Source organism: Dendrobates tinctorius, unplaced genomic scaffold (assembly GCF_039654945.1).
Source record: "Dendrobates tinctorius isolate UK_male_01 unplaced genomic scaffold, ASM3965494v1 ptg000158l, whole genome shotgun sequence".
NCBI classification, from domain to species: domain Eukaryota; kingdom Metazoa; phylum Chordata; class Amphibia; order Anura; family Dendrobatidae; genus Dendrobates; species Dendrobates tinctorius.
The window spans coordinates 6,508,256-6,522,872 of NW_027361825.1; the positions used below are offsets into that span (position 1 = coordinate 6,508,256).

The 14,617-nt window shown below is 50.7% G+C and overlaps 2 protein-coding genes across 3 annotated transcripts in view; one reads left to right on the forward strand and one right to left on the reverse strand.

The window, feature by feature from the left end:
* The window catches only part of WDR62 (WD repeat domain 62), a 76,900-nt gene extending 75,214 nt beyond the window's left edge, over positions 1 to 1,686 (reverse strand). Inside the window, exon 1 of the mRNA XM_073548831.1 lies at positions 1,530 to 1,686. Coding sequence (XP_073404932.1) covers positions 1,530 to 1,658 — 129 coding nt within the window. The 5' untranslated portion in view covers positions 1,659 to 1,686. The remainder of the gene's footprint in view (positions 1 to 1,529) is intronic.
* A 187-nt stretch (positions 1,687 to 1,873) lies between these two features.
* LOC141051800 (uncharacterized) lies at positions 1,874 to 7,029 on the forward strand. 2 transcript variants are annotated; one of them, XM_073548832.1, is made up of 6 exons: positions 1,874 to 2,015; positions 4,120 to 4,242; positions 4,870 to 4,929; positions 5,551 to 5,725; positions 5,885 to 6,019; positions 6,449 to 7,029. In XM_073548832.1, the coding sequence occupies exons 1-6, from the start codon at positions 1,965 to 1,967 to the stop codon at positions 6,976 to 6,978; spliced, it is 1,074 nt and encodes a 357-aa protein (XP_073404933.1). In that variant the 5' UTR covers positions 1,874 to 1,964; the 3' UTR covers positions 6,979 to 7,029. The 2 variants fall into 2 exon arrangements, with proteins under 2 accessions (XP_073404933.1, XP_073404934.1); XM_073548833.1 differs by lacking the exon at positions 1,874 to 2,015 and adding an exon at positions 2,049 to 2,300.
* Positions 7,030 to 14,617: the final 7,588 nt, after the last annotated feature.

Genomic DNA, 14,617 nt, shown 5'->3' on the forward strand with positions numbered 1-14,617 from the left:
CGCACACGGGGGGGCGGTAACACAGCGGCGTCACGCACACGGGGGGGCGGTAACACAGCGGCGTCACGCACACGGGGGGGCGGTAACACAGCGGCGTCACGCACACGGGGGGGCGGTAACACAGCGGCGTCACGCACACGGGGGGGCGGTAACACAGCGGCGTCACGCACACGGGGGGGCGGTAACACAGCGGCGTCACGCACACGGGGGGGCGGTAACACAGCGGCGTCACGCACACGGGGGGGCGGTAACACAGCGGCGTCACGCACACGGGGGGGGCGGTAACACAGCGGCGTCACGCACACGGGGGGGCGGTAACACAGCGGCGTCACGCACACGGGGGGGCGGTAACACAGCGGCGTCACGCACACGGGGGGGCGGTAACACAGCGGCGTCACGCACACGGGGGGGCGGTAACACAGCGGCGTCACGCACACGGGGGGGCGGTAACACAGCGGCGTCACGCACACGGGGGGGCGGTAACACAGCGGCGTCACGCACACGGGGGGGGCGGTAACACAGCGGCGTCACGCACACGGGGGGGCGGTAACACAGCGGCGTCACGCACACGGGGGGGCGGTAACACAGCGGCGTCACGCACACGGGGGGGGCGGTAACACAGCGGCGTCACGCACACGGGGGGGCGGTAACACAGCGGCGTCACGCACACGGGGGGGCGGTAACACAGCGGCGTCACGCACACGGGGGGGCGGTAACACAGCGGCGTCACGCACACGGGGGGGCGGTAACACAGCGGCGTCACGCACACGGGGGGGCGGTAACACAGCGGCGTCACGCACACGGGGGGGCGGTAACACAGCGGCGTCACGCACACGGGGGGGCGGTAACACAGCGGCGTCACGCACACGGGGGGGCGGTAACACAGCGGCGTCACGCACACGGGGGGGCGGTAACACAGCGGCGTCACGCACACGGGGGGGGCGGTAACACAGCGGCGTCACGCACACGGGGGGGCGGTAACACAGCGGCGTCACGCACACGGGGGGGCGGTAACACAGCGGCGTCACGCACACGGGGGGGCGGTAACACAGCGGCGTCACGCACACGGGGGGGGCGGTAACACAGCGGCGTCACGCACACGGGGGGGCGGTAACACAGCGGCGTCACGCACACGGGGGGGCGGTAACACAGCGGCGTCACGCACACGGGGGGGCGGTAACACAGCGGCGTCACGCACACGGGGGGGCGGTAACACAGCGGCGTCACGCACACGGGGGGGCGGTAACACAGCGGCGTCACGCACACGGGGGGGCGGTAACACAGCGGCGTCACGCACACGGGGGGGGCAGTAACACAGCGGCGTCACGCACACGGGGGGGGCAGTAACACAGCGGCGTCACGCACACGGGGGGGGCAGTAACACAGCGGCGTCACGCACACACGGGGGCAGTAACACAGCGGCGTCACGCACACGGGGGGGCAGCACTACGGCAGTGTCACACGGTATGACAGTGGTTTCCTTGTTCTGCAGACAGTACAGTGGGACTTGTCGCCTCTCGGCCGCTGACCTGTCTGCTCCCCTTCCCAGTGCCGGCTGTTCCCATAGTCACTCTGGAGGAGCGGCGCCGTCCCGGTGGTGAGCTAGCCAGCAGGAGTCCAGGCTGTGGCCGCTGAGCAGCGCTGCTGCACTCAAACATCCCCCGTTCAAAACTGCCGCTGCTCCAGGCAATGCATCAACTGCCAGGTCGCTGATTGGCCAAAATACACTGTGGGCGTGGTTAAGATGTCACTCTCCCTTTTTTCTTTCTACGCCTCATAGTGCTGATTGGTGACAGGATAGGGGCGGAGACGGGACGTTCCTTACCCTGCGTCGCTGCAGTGGTCGGAGAGTACTTAAAAAGTGGGCGGTACTGCCATGTGTATTACCCCCTCTGCCCTCATTGGTAGGCGCTTAGATCGCGTCAGTCACTTAAAACTACAATTCCCTGCGACCATTGCTGTATATGTCACGTGACACGGAAGTGACCAATCAAAGCCGACCGTTTCCAGGGAAGGTAAGGACAGTCTTTATGTGTTGTCAGTGAGAGAGTGTTTCCTCATGTTCTACGTGCCCCACACTCATCGTGCAGAGGGCGAGGTGAACTACAAGTCACGGAATGCCTCCTTACACATCGAAACAACCAGCTCCAGGTTGTTGCAAAAGTGGTTTTGCTCGGCGGCGGCCAATCAGGCACTTGCTTTCATGCTGCAGATTGTATGCAGCTGATGTAAGCTGATCGCTGATTGGATGCCGAGGCTCAGTGGCCATATTGGCTGTATGTGCGGTGTCAGCCCTGCAGGTGAGAAGGGTGGAGGGGGGTCTGTGCTCTGCAGGTGGTGGTGGAGGGGGGTCTGTGCTCTGCAGGTGGTGGTGGAGGGGGGTCTGTGCTCTGCAGGTGGTGGTGGAGGGGGGTCTGTGCTCTGCAGGTGGTGGTGGAGGGGGGGTCTGTGCTCTGCAGGTGGTGGTGGAGGGGGGGTCTGTGCTCTGCAGGTGGTGGTGGAGGGGGGGTCTGTGCTCTGCAGGTGGTGGTGGAGGGGGGGTCTGTGCTCTGCAGGTGGTGGTGGAGGGGGGGTCTGTGCTCTGCAGGTGGTGGTGGAGGGGGGGTCTGTGCTCTGCAGGTGGTGGTGGAGGGGGGGGTCTGTGCTCTGCAGGTGGTGGTGGAGGGGGGGTCTGTGCTCTGCAGGTGGTGGTGGAGGGGGGGTCTGTGCTCTGCAGGTGGTGGTGGAGGGGGGGTCTGTGCTCTGCAGGTGGTGGTGGAGGGGGGGTCTGTGCTCTGCAGGTGGTGGTGGTGGAGGGGGGGGTCTGTGCTCTGCAGGTGGTGGTGGTGGAGGGGGGGGTCTGTGCTCTGCAGGTGGTGGTGGTGGTGGAGGGGGGGGTCTGTGCTCTGCAGGTGGTGGTGGTGGTGGAGGGGGGGGTCTGTGCTCTGCAGGTGGTGGTGGTGGTGGAGGGGGGGGTCTGTGCTCTGCAGGTGGTGGTGGTGGTGGAGGGGGGGGTCTGTGCTCTGCAGGTGGTGGTGGTGGTGGAGGGGGGGGTCTGTGCTCTGCAGGTGGTGGTGGTGGTGGAGGGGGGGGTCTGTGCTCTGCAGGTGGTGGTGGTGGTGGAGGGGGGGGTCTGTGCTCTGCAGGTGGTGGTGGTGGTGGAGGGGGGGGTCTGTGCTCTGCAGGTGGTGGTGGTGGTGGAGGGGGGGGTCTGTGCTCTGCAGGTGGTGGTGGTGGTGGAGGGGGGGGTCTGTGCTCTGCAGGTGGTGGTGGTGGTGGAGGGGGGGGTCTGTGCTCTGCAGGTGGTGGTGGTGGTGGAGGGGGGGGTCTGTGCTCTGCAGGTGGTGGTGGTGGTGGAGGGGGGGGTCTGTGCTCTGCAGGTGGTGGTGGTGGTGGAGGGGGGGGTCTGTGCTCTGCAGGTGGTGGTGGTGGTGGAGGGGGGGGTCTGTGCTCTGCAGGTGGTGGTGGTGGTGGAGGGGGGGGTCTGTGCTCTGCAGGTGGTGGTGGTGGTGGAGGGGGGGGTCTGTGCTCTGCAGGTGGTGGTGGTGGTGGAGGGGGGGGTCTGTGCTCTGCAGGTGGTGGTGGTGGTGGAGGGGGGGGTCTGTGCTCTGCAGGTGGTGGTGGTGGAGGGGGGGGGTCTGTGCTCTGCAGGTGGTGGTGGTGGAGGGGGGGGTCTGTGCTCTGCAGGTGGTGGGCACTGACAACGTTTGCGTTCATCCATGGCAACCGGATGTTCCCAACAATGCAAATCAAAATATAGCTTTAAAAAATAAAGTTTCTCATTTCCCGCACTCTGCTTGCCATCAATGAGTGGTAGTGTCTGTACATTCGGAGGCGCTGAGCGGACGCTTCTCACAGCTTTGGGTTTGTTACTGGTCACAGCCACGTGTTTTGGATGCTTTTGCCTCATTTGACAGTGACCATCTGTCCGGCTGAACCTTCGCAGTGCGCGGGCTCCTATCTGCAGCTGTGACAACACCATGCACTTTATGGGAGTCTGAGTGGTGAATCCACCAGTGATTTTTTTTTTGGGGGGGGTTTACAGCTTTCACTATGAGCCAGGAACGTGATCCTCCCGGTCAGGGCTACATATACATGGGATATACACAGCCCCTATGTAATGTCTCCTCTTCTCCGCAGTCCTACACAGCGATGCTGGAGCACATTGCTTCCTCAGTGACGAATATGACCGTCTCCAAGGAGAAGATATCTGAGAAGATCCTCAATCACGCGCTGGAGATCATCTACCTGCTGACAGGAGAGGTGAGTTATATACTGCACATACACTGAGCAGCCACATTGCCTGGTCTGGCCCCAGGCCATTACATTGTTTGATGGACGATGCCCGGCCATTAGGGATCCCTCTGGGTTTGTACAGTGGGGGGGTGTCACGTCCACATGATGCCAGCACACAAGGTTTCCCTCACAACCTTGCCCCCTCAAACTGCACCTGCTGGCTTTCCCATCTCTGGTGCCATCTCTTCCCCCAAATTAGTGATGGATGCACTTAGCCGTCCACATCATGGGGAAGAAAACGAGATTCTTCAGACTAGGCGCCATGTTCCATCGCTCCTTGGTCTAGTTCTGACCTGCCGTATATCAAGGACACTCCACATCACCCGCCTGATGATCTGCCTGCCGCCTACATGAGATGTCCTTTGTCACAGTTGCTTTATTTATTTCTGCTTTCAACACATCAATTTGTAGAAGTGACTGGTGGCGTCCGGCTCATTATCTCCCCCTGACGGGCACCACTGACAGCTGGTTATTTGAGTTATCTGTTCAGTGGTTTCAATGTTATGGCTGATCAGTGTATAATGATATTTCCTCATTTATTCTTCCATCATTACTCCTGATGTACCCAAACTCTCTGCTTCTTCTGTGTTGTAGAAATATGTCCTCGTGAAGAAGACGTCGCCTCACTGCTGCATCCACCCACAGTCTGGGACGGTGAGCACCCGTTATATTACATGTCGAGTGACTGGTCGCCCATCCATGGTGCAAAAGGTCATCCCATTACCCACTTCCTTCATTTGTTGTTACAAGTTGCTCATGTCTTTGTCCAGCCCCCCATGTTTATCGTGCGACAGGTCGCCCAAGCCGTAATGTGACAAGTAACCCTGTCCCTCTTCTGTCTACCCCCATCCATCATGTGAAAGGTCACCCAGTTCTCCCCCCCCCCCCCCCCCCTGTCTATTATGTGACAGGTTTCCCACCACATCCGTCGTTGAAAGGTTGCCCATGCCACCTGGCTTATGGAGAGTGGCTTCATTCACATGTCGCTTTGTGCTGCAGATTTCACCCTCTCGAGATCCTGATGGCTGTGCTCGCGCTTTCAGGATGAATAAGTAATCTGGGTTTTCATTACCTCATCCACATGTAGCTAAAAAATCTGCATGAAAATCTACTTGTGCCTGTTAACATCAACGATTTCATCTTGCTCGTTGCCTTGTTGTGCACTGTGGTAAAATCAGCAACACAATCAGCAAGTTCCACGCAGATTTTGAAGCTGATTTTTGGCCAGAAACGCAGCAGAAAATCTTTCACCTCGGACCATCTCTTTTGTTACAGGTGCCGGTAAAGTGTGATGATGTAGCCGTCTACTTCTCTATGGAGGAGTGGGACTATGTGAAGGGACACAAGCAGCAATACCAAAGCGTCATAACGGAGACTGAACCGTTCAGTGACAAGATGGACTCCATGGACTCAGGCGTAACGGAGGATGTTCAGGAAAGCCGCTCTCCAGGTACCATAGCACATGGTGCAAAAATCCCACCTGTAGCTCTTTCTATGTGGATGCTGGGGTGTCCTTGTCTGCCCCCTGAATACAATATTGTGGGAGGCATGGGGTCTTCTACTTGCTCTGGTGTCTTCCATATGTATTTTATGCTCGGTGTTTATTCAGAATTATCAGACCTACATGTGGAAGAAATAGACTACGAGTCCACGAGTGGGAAGGAGGATGACGACTATGAGGATGAAGATGACAAGGAAAAATGCAAATATAACCTGAGTAGTGAATCCCCAGGAACCTCTGCGGGTAAGTAACAAGCTAATAGCACAACATTACATATCCTGTGTTACACTCCAGAGCTGTACTCGCTATTCTGCTGGTGCACTCACTGCTTACATGCATTACATTACTGATCCTGAGTTACATCATGTATTATACCCCAGAGCTGCACTCACTATTCTGCTGGTGCAGTCACTATCCTCATACATTACATTACTGATTCTGAGTTACATCCTGTATTATACCCCAGAGCTGCACTCACTATTCTGCTGGTGCAGTCACTATGTACATACATTACATTACTGATACTGAGTTACATCCTGTATTATACTCCAGAGCTGTACTCGCTATTCTGCAGGGGCAGTATATGTGTCAGTTTCATGCTTCCAGATTACACGGCAGGTGGTGGCGTTTGATTTCTTCTCTGAAGGCTGCCTTTCTTTGTATTTTCTCCAGCCGGGCCGTTTCGCTCTGGTGTGGATGACACTTACACTCGGCCTCCTGTGTTGGATGAAAGTGAAATTAAGGTGGAGATGACTGAGGAGATAAAGGAGGACGGGACGTATGAAAGTCTCGCCAACAAGACATCCTCCCCAGATACAGTGGGCACCCCCCGTTATCGCTGGCACCCGAACATCTGGAGCATCAGCGAGAGGTTCATCTGCTCCAGCAGCAGTAGACCCTATGACCCGTACCCGCCCATAAAACCAGCCACCGAGGAGAAGCCCCCCGATCCCTCCCGCCTGCAGTTCCTGAGCCAGATTGCCTTGGAGGAAAAGCCGTTCCGCTGCATCGCTTGTGGACAGATGTTCAAACACAAATCCAGTGCGGTCAGACATTACAGCGTGGTGCACGGGGTGAAGCCCCACCAGTGCAACGACTGCGGCCGCCGCTTCTCCACCAAATTCAAAGCCGTTGTTCACAAATGCAACCCCCGCAAACACACCAAGGATTTTTGGGATGATCAAGGGGGGTTTAGTGTTTAGAAATAAGTATTTTTCTCTCTGTCCTCAGTAAATGAAAGTCCTTATCTAATATTTCCAGGAACCATCTTCATTCTCTCACTCTTAAGTTGGCTTTTTTTTTGTGTGTGGGCGGTTTCTCTTTGTCAGCATTCTGCCAGTACTATGGGTGCTGGAACTATATCGCACTTGCTATAAAGAGACAATGAGTCGCCTCCATTCCTGTAGTCAACCACAGGGCCCCTGCTGGAGCTGTGATCATTATCCTGCACCTACATCAAGGCTTTAATCTTCCATTGTACACCCCGCTTTCCTGGAGTCCTGGAAAAGCTGGTGGGAGCTGTGCACGTCCTCCTTTGGGGCAGCTTCCAATTTCCCATAAACTGTAACTCACTCAAGGACTCACATTTACTGTTTGTTTTTTTTATTTAAGGGTAATGCTTTTTTTTTTATGATAAAGCCTGATCGGTCTGCAGGAAGAGAAGAGAACTGTCCTTAAAGGGGTTGTCCCACCATTACAACTTCTCACCCACCTTTCTGTAGATAGGCAATAAGTGTGCGATTGCAGGTGGCTTTCCCATTCATTGTCTATGGGCAGAGGGCAGTGCTCGCTACCTGAAGGGGCAGAATACAGTGCTGCACACAGGGTTATGGCACCCTGGTTCTCAGTCAATCAGTACATTGTAAATTGTAATTGCGAGACAGCCCCTTTAATGGAGACTTTCTTTGTATTTGCTGTTGGAAACAAAATGAATGAAAAATTGGACATGAATCGGATATGAATTAACAATCCTTACTATAGGTCATTAATGTGGTCATTCCTGGGTACTGCAACTCCAAGCACATTCATTTCAGCAGGTGATGAGCTGCAGTACCGAGAACGGTGACAGTGAACGTGATGATGATGATTGTGAATTTGAAGCAGCCATGGGTCCAGATAACAGCTAATCAATAGAGGTCTGATAGGCGGCCCCCCACCACCACCCATCTGATAATGATGATTATCACTATCGAAGCCCTGGATGGCCTCTATAATGACGGACAATGAGCTGAGCTGAAAGTAAAAAAAAAAGTCCCAGAGATCTTGAATGAGGCTACATTGTTTGGAATAATGTTAAACTTTTAAAACCACCATGTATAAACATTGAAACAAAACCACTTTCCAGTTCTCAAACTGACCACTAGAGGGCACTTGCAATGGAATGTTGTAATGGAGTGGAGAGGGTGTACTTATAATTGCTGCATTTTATTTTGGGGTTTTCTGCACCTCCATTCCCTGCTCGGGGCATTCACATGGAAACATTTTAGTATGGCAGCAGCCAGATGATGTATTGCGGATCCTATTCATGTTTGAACAGTTTATAACCTGCACTGATCAATTGCCAGAATATTATACGGGTCAGAGCTGCCTTCGGATAAACCATAGTGTGGAAATGATAATGTGGCCTCCTGGAGCCACCACTAGGGGCAGCTCCCTGCACATTCTTGGGGATGTGATATCACTGTGTGCCTATAGGGGGGCTGTGAGCTTTATAAATGATGGGATCTTCTTTCTGTGCAGGTCCCAGTATTGTGCAGGATTGGACATCGGACTATTTTTCTGTATTGCATTTTGTGTGGTTTGTGAGGCTGCATCCTGCCTTATGTTAAGCAGGGGTGGATCTTGTAGGAGGATTTGATCACTTGCATTTTTTTTTTGTAATTCTATGAAATCTGTACAATGAAAGTTGCTTAAAAATGTTGTTGTTTTTTTTTTTTTGTAAGACTCCGCTTAGACTTTTTGTAAGTAAAAGGTCCAATAAAATGAAAGCAAATCACTGGTCAGAAGTGAAGGGTCCACCGCCTGCACAGCTTCCTCTTGTGGGTTTGCTGGGCCTGGACCAGGTCAGACATGGTCGGTCTTATGCAGAGAGCAATGATTGACAGTCTGACAACCCCTCCGCTTTCGGCTCTTTGTGATCAGTTTCCTATTGAGACATTAAAGGGAACCTGTCACCCCCCCCCTCCCCCAGGACGTTTTTCAGTTAAAGAGACACTTTCAGCAGCACTGAGGCTGCATTCTGTGAAGGTGGCTCTTCTGTTTCTGACCCCTAGTAACGCTGAAATATCACCTTTTATAAATGGCTCCTCATACCTGTAATGTGTCCCACAGGTATGTTGTGTCCCCCTGTATCAGCCGCCTACCATCCGTCCATCATGCCTGGCCGGTGTCTTCAGCGTCACCTACCATCCGTCCATCATGATGCCCCTGTGCGTTGCTGCCTCCTCCTATTTTGAATGCAGGCGCCTCCGTGTGACAAGAGTTTTCGGGCATGTGCAGTGCGGGCTGCCCGAGAACCGACATCAGGCTATTGTGCCTGCGTGTTGTGGAGGCCCCAGATCCCACCCCGCAGTGTGTTATGAGCCACCTTGCTGCCTGTGCTGATAGTGAATCATGTTAGGGCAAGTTAGGATAGGATATGGGTTGAACTAGATGGACTTAAAGTCTTCCTTCAACCTTAATTACTATGTTACTATTTTCTTTATTTTGAACACTGTGATGGGGTCTATCACAGTGATCAAAATGAACCAGTAGGAAAAACTATTGTTGTCGGGCGCCAGTCGGCCGATCCACGCAGGAAGAATCTGGAGGCCTGGGGGACTTCAGGGGGGCCTGCAGGGACATTGGAGGTACCGGGAGGAGGGGAGAGATTGGGGGACCCTATTTTTCTCTCCTCTGATGTGCGATCACATCAGAGGAGAGAAATTGAATGGAATATTGGACTTTCTTTTGCGGTCGCCATTATAACGGCGATCGCAACACGGGTCAGTAAAAACCAACCCGAATCACGTTCTCTAGGCGCTATAACCTTAAACCTCAGCGCTGATAAAAGCAGCGCTGTGGTTTAAGTACCCTTAACTGCCGCTGTTAAAAGGCATATTGGCGGTCGTTAAGGGGTTAACTAACTCAATTCATCATTCTCCCCTGCTCGCGCCGATCGCCGGCAGAGCAGGGGAGAATGATGAGAGCCGTTTTCAGCATTTTCTGTAACGCTCCTCCCCTGGCGCCCGTCCATATGGTACTGATGCGGCATACGCATGACACACCTGTGCCGCAAGTATTACACACACAGACCCATCTCCGGTATTGGAAATATCAGGACATGTGAAAAAGGCGTTATAGTGAGTTTTTATGTTTGGCCACTGTCACACACTAAAAGACGCTTTTTATTGCAAAAATTAGTTTTTGCATCACCATATTTTGAGATCTATAATTTTATCATATTTCAGCCGACAGTCATGTGAGGGCTTGTGTTTTGTGGGATGAGTTGACGTTTTTAATTGGTACCAGTTTCGGGCACATGACATTTGTTGATCACTTTCTATTCCCATTTTTGGGAGACAGAATGAGCAAAAACCAGCAAATCCATTTTTTTTTTTTTTTTTGGGGGGGGGGCCTTTACACCATTCCGTGTGCGAGGTAAAATTGATAAGGCAGTTTTATTCTTTGTGTCAGACCGATTACAGCGATACTTCATTTATATCGTTTGTTTTGGTGCTTTTATATAAAAAACTGTTATAGAAAAAAATTGCTTTTGCATCGCTTTATTTTTCCAGTGATGGAGCTGCATGGTGCATTTTTTTTTTTTGCGGGACAAGATGGCGTTTTCAGCAGTACCACGTTTATTTATATCCATCTTTTTGATCACATGTTATTCCACTTTTTGTTCGGCGGTATGATGATAAAGCATTGTTTTTTGCCTTTTTATGGTGTTCACTAAAGGGGGTAACTAGTGGGACAGTTTTATATGTCAGGTCATTACGGACGCGGCAATACCAAATATGTGTACTTTTTATTGTTTAAATTTTATTCAAATATTTTATTTACTGCTAGAATATTGTCAAGACAGTCCCCCTTCCTTTAGAGATAAAGCCCCACCCCTACTTCCTGTAGAGAGATAAAGCCCCACCCCTACTTCCTGTAATCCAGCTCCATCGTTGGAGCTAGAGATGGATTACATTTGACAACAGACAATGGACCGTAAGACTAAGCAGAGAAACTTAGTGGCTGAGGTGTTGGAGGGATTTTCTGGGGTAAGGCTACATAATGTGCAAATCACTATTTAAAAATGAAGTATTCTGTACACCGCTTGTCATGGAAAGTGCAATACCAAGATGGAAAAGTCGTGGATTTCATAGGATGGGGAGAGGTTATTGATCTGCAAATGAGGAAAAAATTGAAAACATCTGCAAAATCTCTAAATATTCCATCTGGAGTAGCAGGCACTGCCATCCTCAGCCGCTATCACTGAAGTTATTACTGGTCTGGGGAAGGTTCTGCACTTGGACAAATCATCAAGCTCCTTTGCTGGTAGTTCCTGTGTAATTACCGACCAATGACATTCCTCAATGTGTTGGATGGGAGCAGGTTTAGGTCACACAGCTGTTAACAGGCGCATAAACAATATGCGGCCTGGGATTGTGTTGATAAACTGCTGGAAAGGTCAGGTTACTACATACTTTGTCACTGCACACCATAATCCTGGGAGTAGAATCTAAGATGTTATCTCGTTATGGCTTCTTCATGGCATTGATCATGTAGGCTCTAGCCCAATGTCCTGATATCATTTAGTCCAAGACATCGGGACAAGACATAAAACCATAATTCTGAAACCAAACAAGAGTCCGTGCAATGGAAGAACAAGAGGGGTCACCAATTTCATTTGTCGGCACGTCTTCCATTAAAATTCATGATGTTTTGATGATGTTAAAGGTCAGTTCCTGGTGGGTGCAACGAATGAACACGTCACATCACTTTAGCCAAGAGACTTTAGACATGCTTAGAGAAAATCCAGGAGACTTCTATTCTCGAATTATTACAGGTGATGAAACATGGGTCCACCACCATGATTCTGAGACAGAACAAGAGTCCATACAATGGTCGCACAAGGAAGGAGTCTCCAACTCCAAAGAAATTGTGTCCAGCAGTCAGCTGGAAACCTCATGGAAGCAGTTTTTTGGGATAGTGTACAGAAGGAGTTTTATTTCTAGAAGTCATACCACACAATTACTGGAGACACTTTTTTTTTTTTTTAAATTCATTTATTGAACAGCAACATACATACATATTTGGCTCATAACCAATGTAATGTATACAGGTTCATTATGGTAAAACAACAAGCTTGCATAATCAGCTATTTGTACAGACTTCAATCCCACAGAATCTCACTGCCTTGCGAGGCCTATGGATAATTTAGGCCTGTTTCACACATCAGTTTTTCACCATCAGTCAAAATCCGGCAAAATTTGAAAATGGCGGATCCGTTTTTCTTGTGGTGGATCCGCCATTTTTTCCCATAGAGATACATTAGTGGCGGATTTTGGCGGATGGTCGTCCGTTACGTCCGATATTCAGCGGATCCGCCAGATTCCTGGCGGATTCTGTCTGAGGTGAACGGACTTTGCAACGTTTTTTGGTGCCGTCAAAATGGCGGGAGACGGCGGATCCGCCGTCGTCCGCCATGCGGTAGAATGGGCGCCGGATCCGCTAAATCGCACTGAGCATGCTCAGAAAAAAAGATACTTTTCCAGACAGTCCAAAAACTATATAAAGGTGGGCTAATTATTCATTGGGCCCAGACATCTGGCACCTGCCAGACTGAGAAGACACAGAGCAAGCCAGACAGCACCTGCCCAGCAGCAAGACCCCCAGCTGAGGAGAGACAGAGCCTGATAGCGAGATATAAAACCTGCCCAGCAGCAAGACCCCCAGCTGCAAGACTCCTGGAGCAAGAGGCCTGACAGCACCTGCCCAGCACCAAGCCAGGACGGAGAGGCCTGCTACCAAAGCCTGCAATTGTGCGAGTATTAAACTATTTGTGTGGGGCATGTCTGTGGCTTGTCTGCCTGTATGTGTGTGGTCTGTGTGTGTGTGTGTGGTCTGCGTATGTTCGTGGCCTCCCAGTGTTGCATGTCTGTGTGTGTATTTTTATTATGCCTTTTTTCATACTTTGTTTTTCTGTTACATGTGTACTGAAATTTATTTTCATAGTACTGTAATTTTATTTCCATATTTGCAATTGTGCTGTGATTGTGTTGTGGGGCCTGCCTCCCTGCATGTATGTTCATTGCATGTCTGTGTGTGTATTTTTATTATGCCTTTTTTTCATACTTTAATTTGCATGTGTACTGAATTTTATTTCCATATTTGCAGTTGTGTATTGTATGTGGTGTTTCTGTTGTATATGACTTTATTTTTCATTTATTGTGGTATTTAAAATAAAGAGCAGAGTAGCTCCTACTTGTGGGGAAAAAAAAAAAAAATGTTACTAAAAACTGTCTGTAGTATTATTTTAAAACCAGGTAAAAGTAAGTATGGGTATACGTACAAAAAAGGTACATTAAGTGTTGGTTTTTGGTATACAAGTGTGGTTATACTCTAAAGTGAGAGTTTCAGGGTTTTACACACAGGCAATCACAGTGTGGTTACACTCTCAGTGAGAGTGTTAGGGAATTTACACACATGCAAACACTTGGGTATACTCTCAGTGAGAGTTTCAGGGAATTACATCCAATCGCAGTGTGGTTACACTCTCAGTGAGAGTGTTAGGGAATTTACACACATGCAAACACTTGGGTATACTCTCAGTGAGAGTTTCAGGGAATTACATTAATACCAATGACGATTTTTATTTTTCTGTTATTAAAATTCTCTATATACTTGCAGATCCGTTCAGGAAGTACCCGCTAGGGTGCAGCAGAGATCCGCCAGCCAGACCACAGCAGATAGGCAACCAGTTCTATTTTCCCTGTAAGTATATTGGCCTGAAAGCTTTTTCTGATTCTTTGTATAGTAGCTTTACAAGTGTCTTTATACTTGCAGATCTGATCAGGAAGCACCGCCAGCCAGGCCGCAGCAGAGACCCGCCAGCCAGGCTGCAGCAGAGAGCAGCCAGCCAAGCCGCAGCAATGTCTTTTTCTGAGAGCTCCCCCTCACATCAGCGAGCGGAGTTAAAAATTTTTTTTTTTTTTAACCCTATATGCATGTATTATGTTTTCACAGGAAGATGAATCTGAGGAGCTTCCAGGAGGAGACATGCAGGATGGAGAAATGCAAGGAGGGGGCGCGCAGAGTGTAAGTTTAGCAGATAAACACACATACATAATGCTACACCCAACACAAACATTCATCACAGGACACAATCCTAAAAAAAATTTTTTTTTTTTTTTTTACAGTCTTCAGAATCCGGTGCCCGCACTAGCGCGACTCCCAGGACATCCCAGCGTCGTCGAGGTGATGCCTCTGGTGGTCGGCGAGCGGTAAGTAACACTTTATTTGGGTGATTGATTAATGAACCTCATGTGTTTGAATATAATTTTTTTTGTTTATTCTTTTTCTTCACAGGTTTCACAGCGTACTCCCCAACGACATGTGGAATAGGCTCTTGTAATTGATGTCGACCTCTTCATTGAGGTTGTCCAACCACGGGAGCCGCTGTGGAACATGGCAAACCGTTTACATGCCGACCAACCAACCACCCGACGGCTATGGGATGAGGTGTGCTCGGAGGTTGTAGAGAACTGGGAGGAGCTCGATGCGAGGGCCAGGGATTTTGTGCATAAGTATTCCAATTTCAGTAACTTATATTACAGCATGTGAAGTGTTGAATACTAACCACTTCTT

Bases quoted from the DNA above. Each gene is read 5' to 3' on its own strand.
- LOC141051800 (XM_073548832.1), top strand. From the start codon at position 1,965: ATGTCACGTGACACGGAAGTGACCAATCAAAGCCGACCGTTTCCAGGG. The intron at 4,930-5,550 runs GTGAGCACCCGT...CTTTTGTTACAG, and splicing joins TCCACCCACAGTCTGGGACG to GTGCCGGTAAAGTGTGATGA. The intron at 5,726-5,884 runs GTACCATAGCAC...GTGTTTATTCAG, and splicing joins TCAGGAAAGCCGCTCTCCAG to AATTATCAGACCTACATGTG.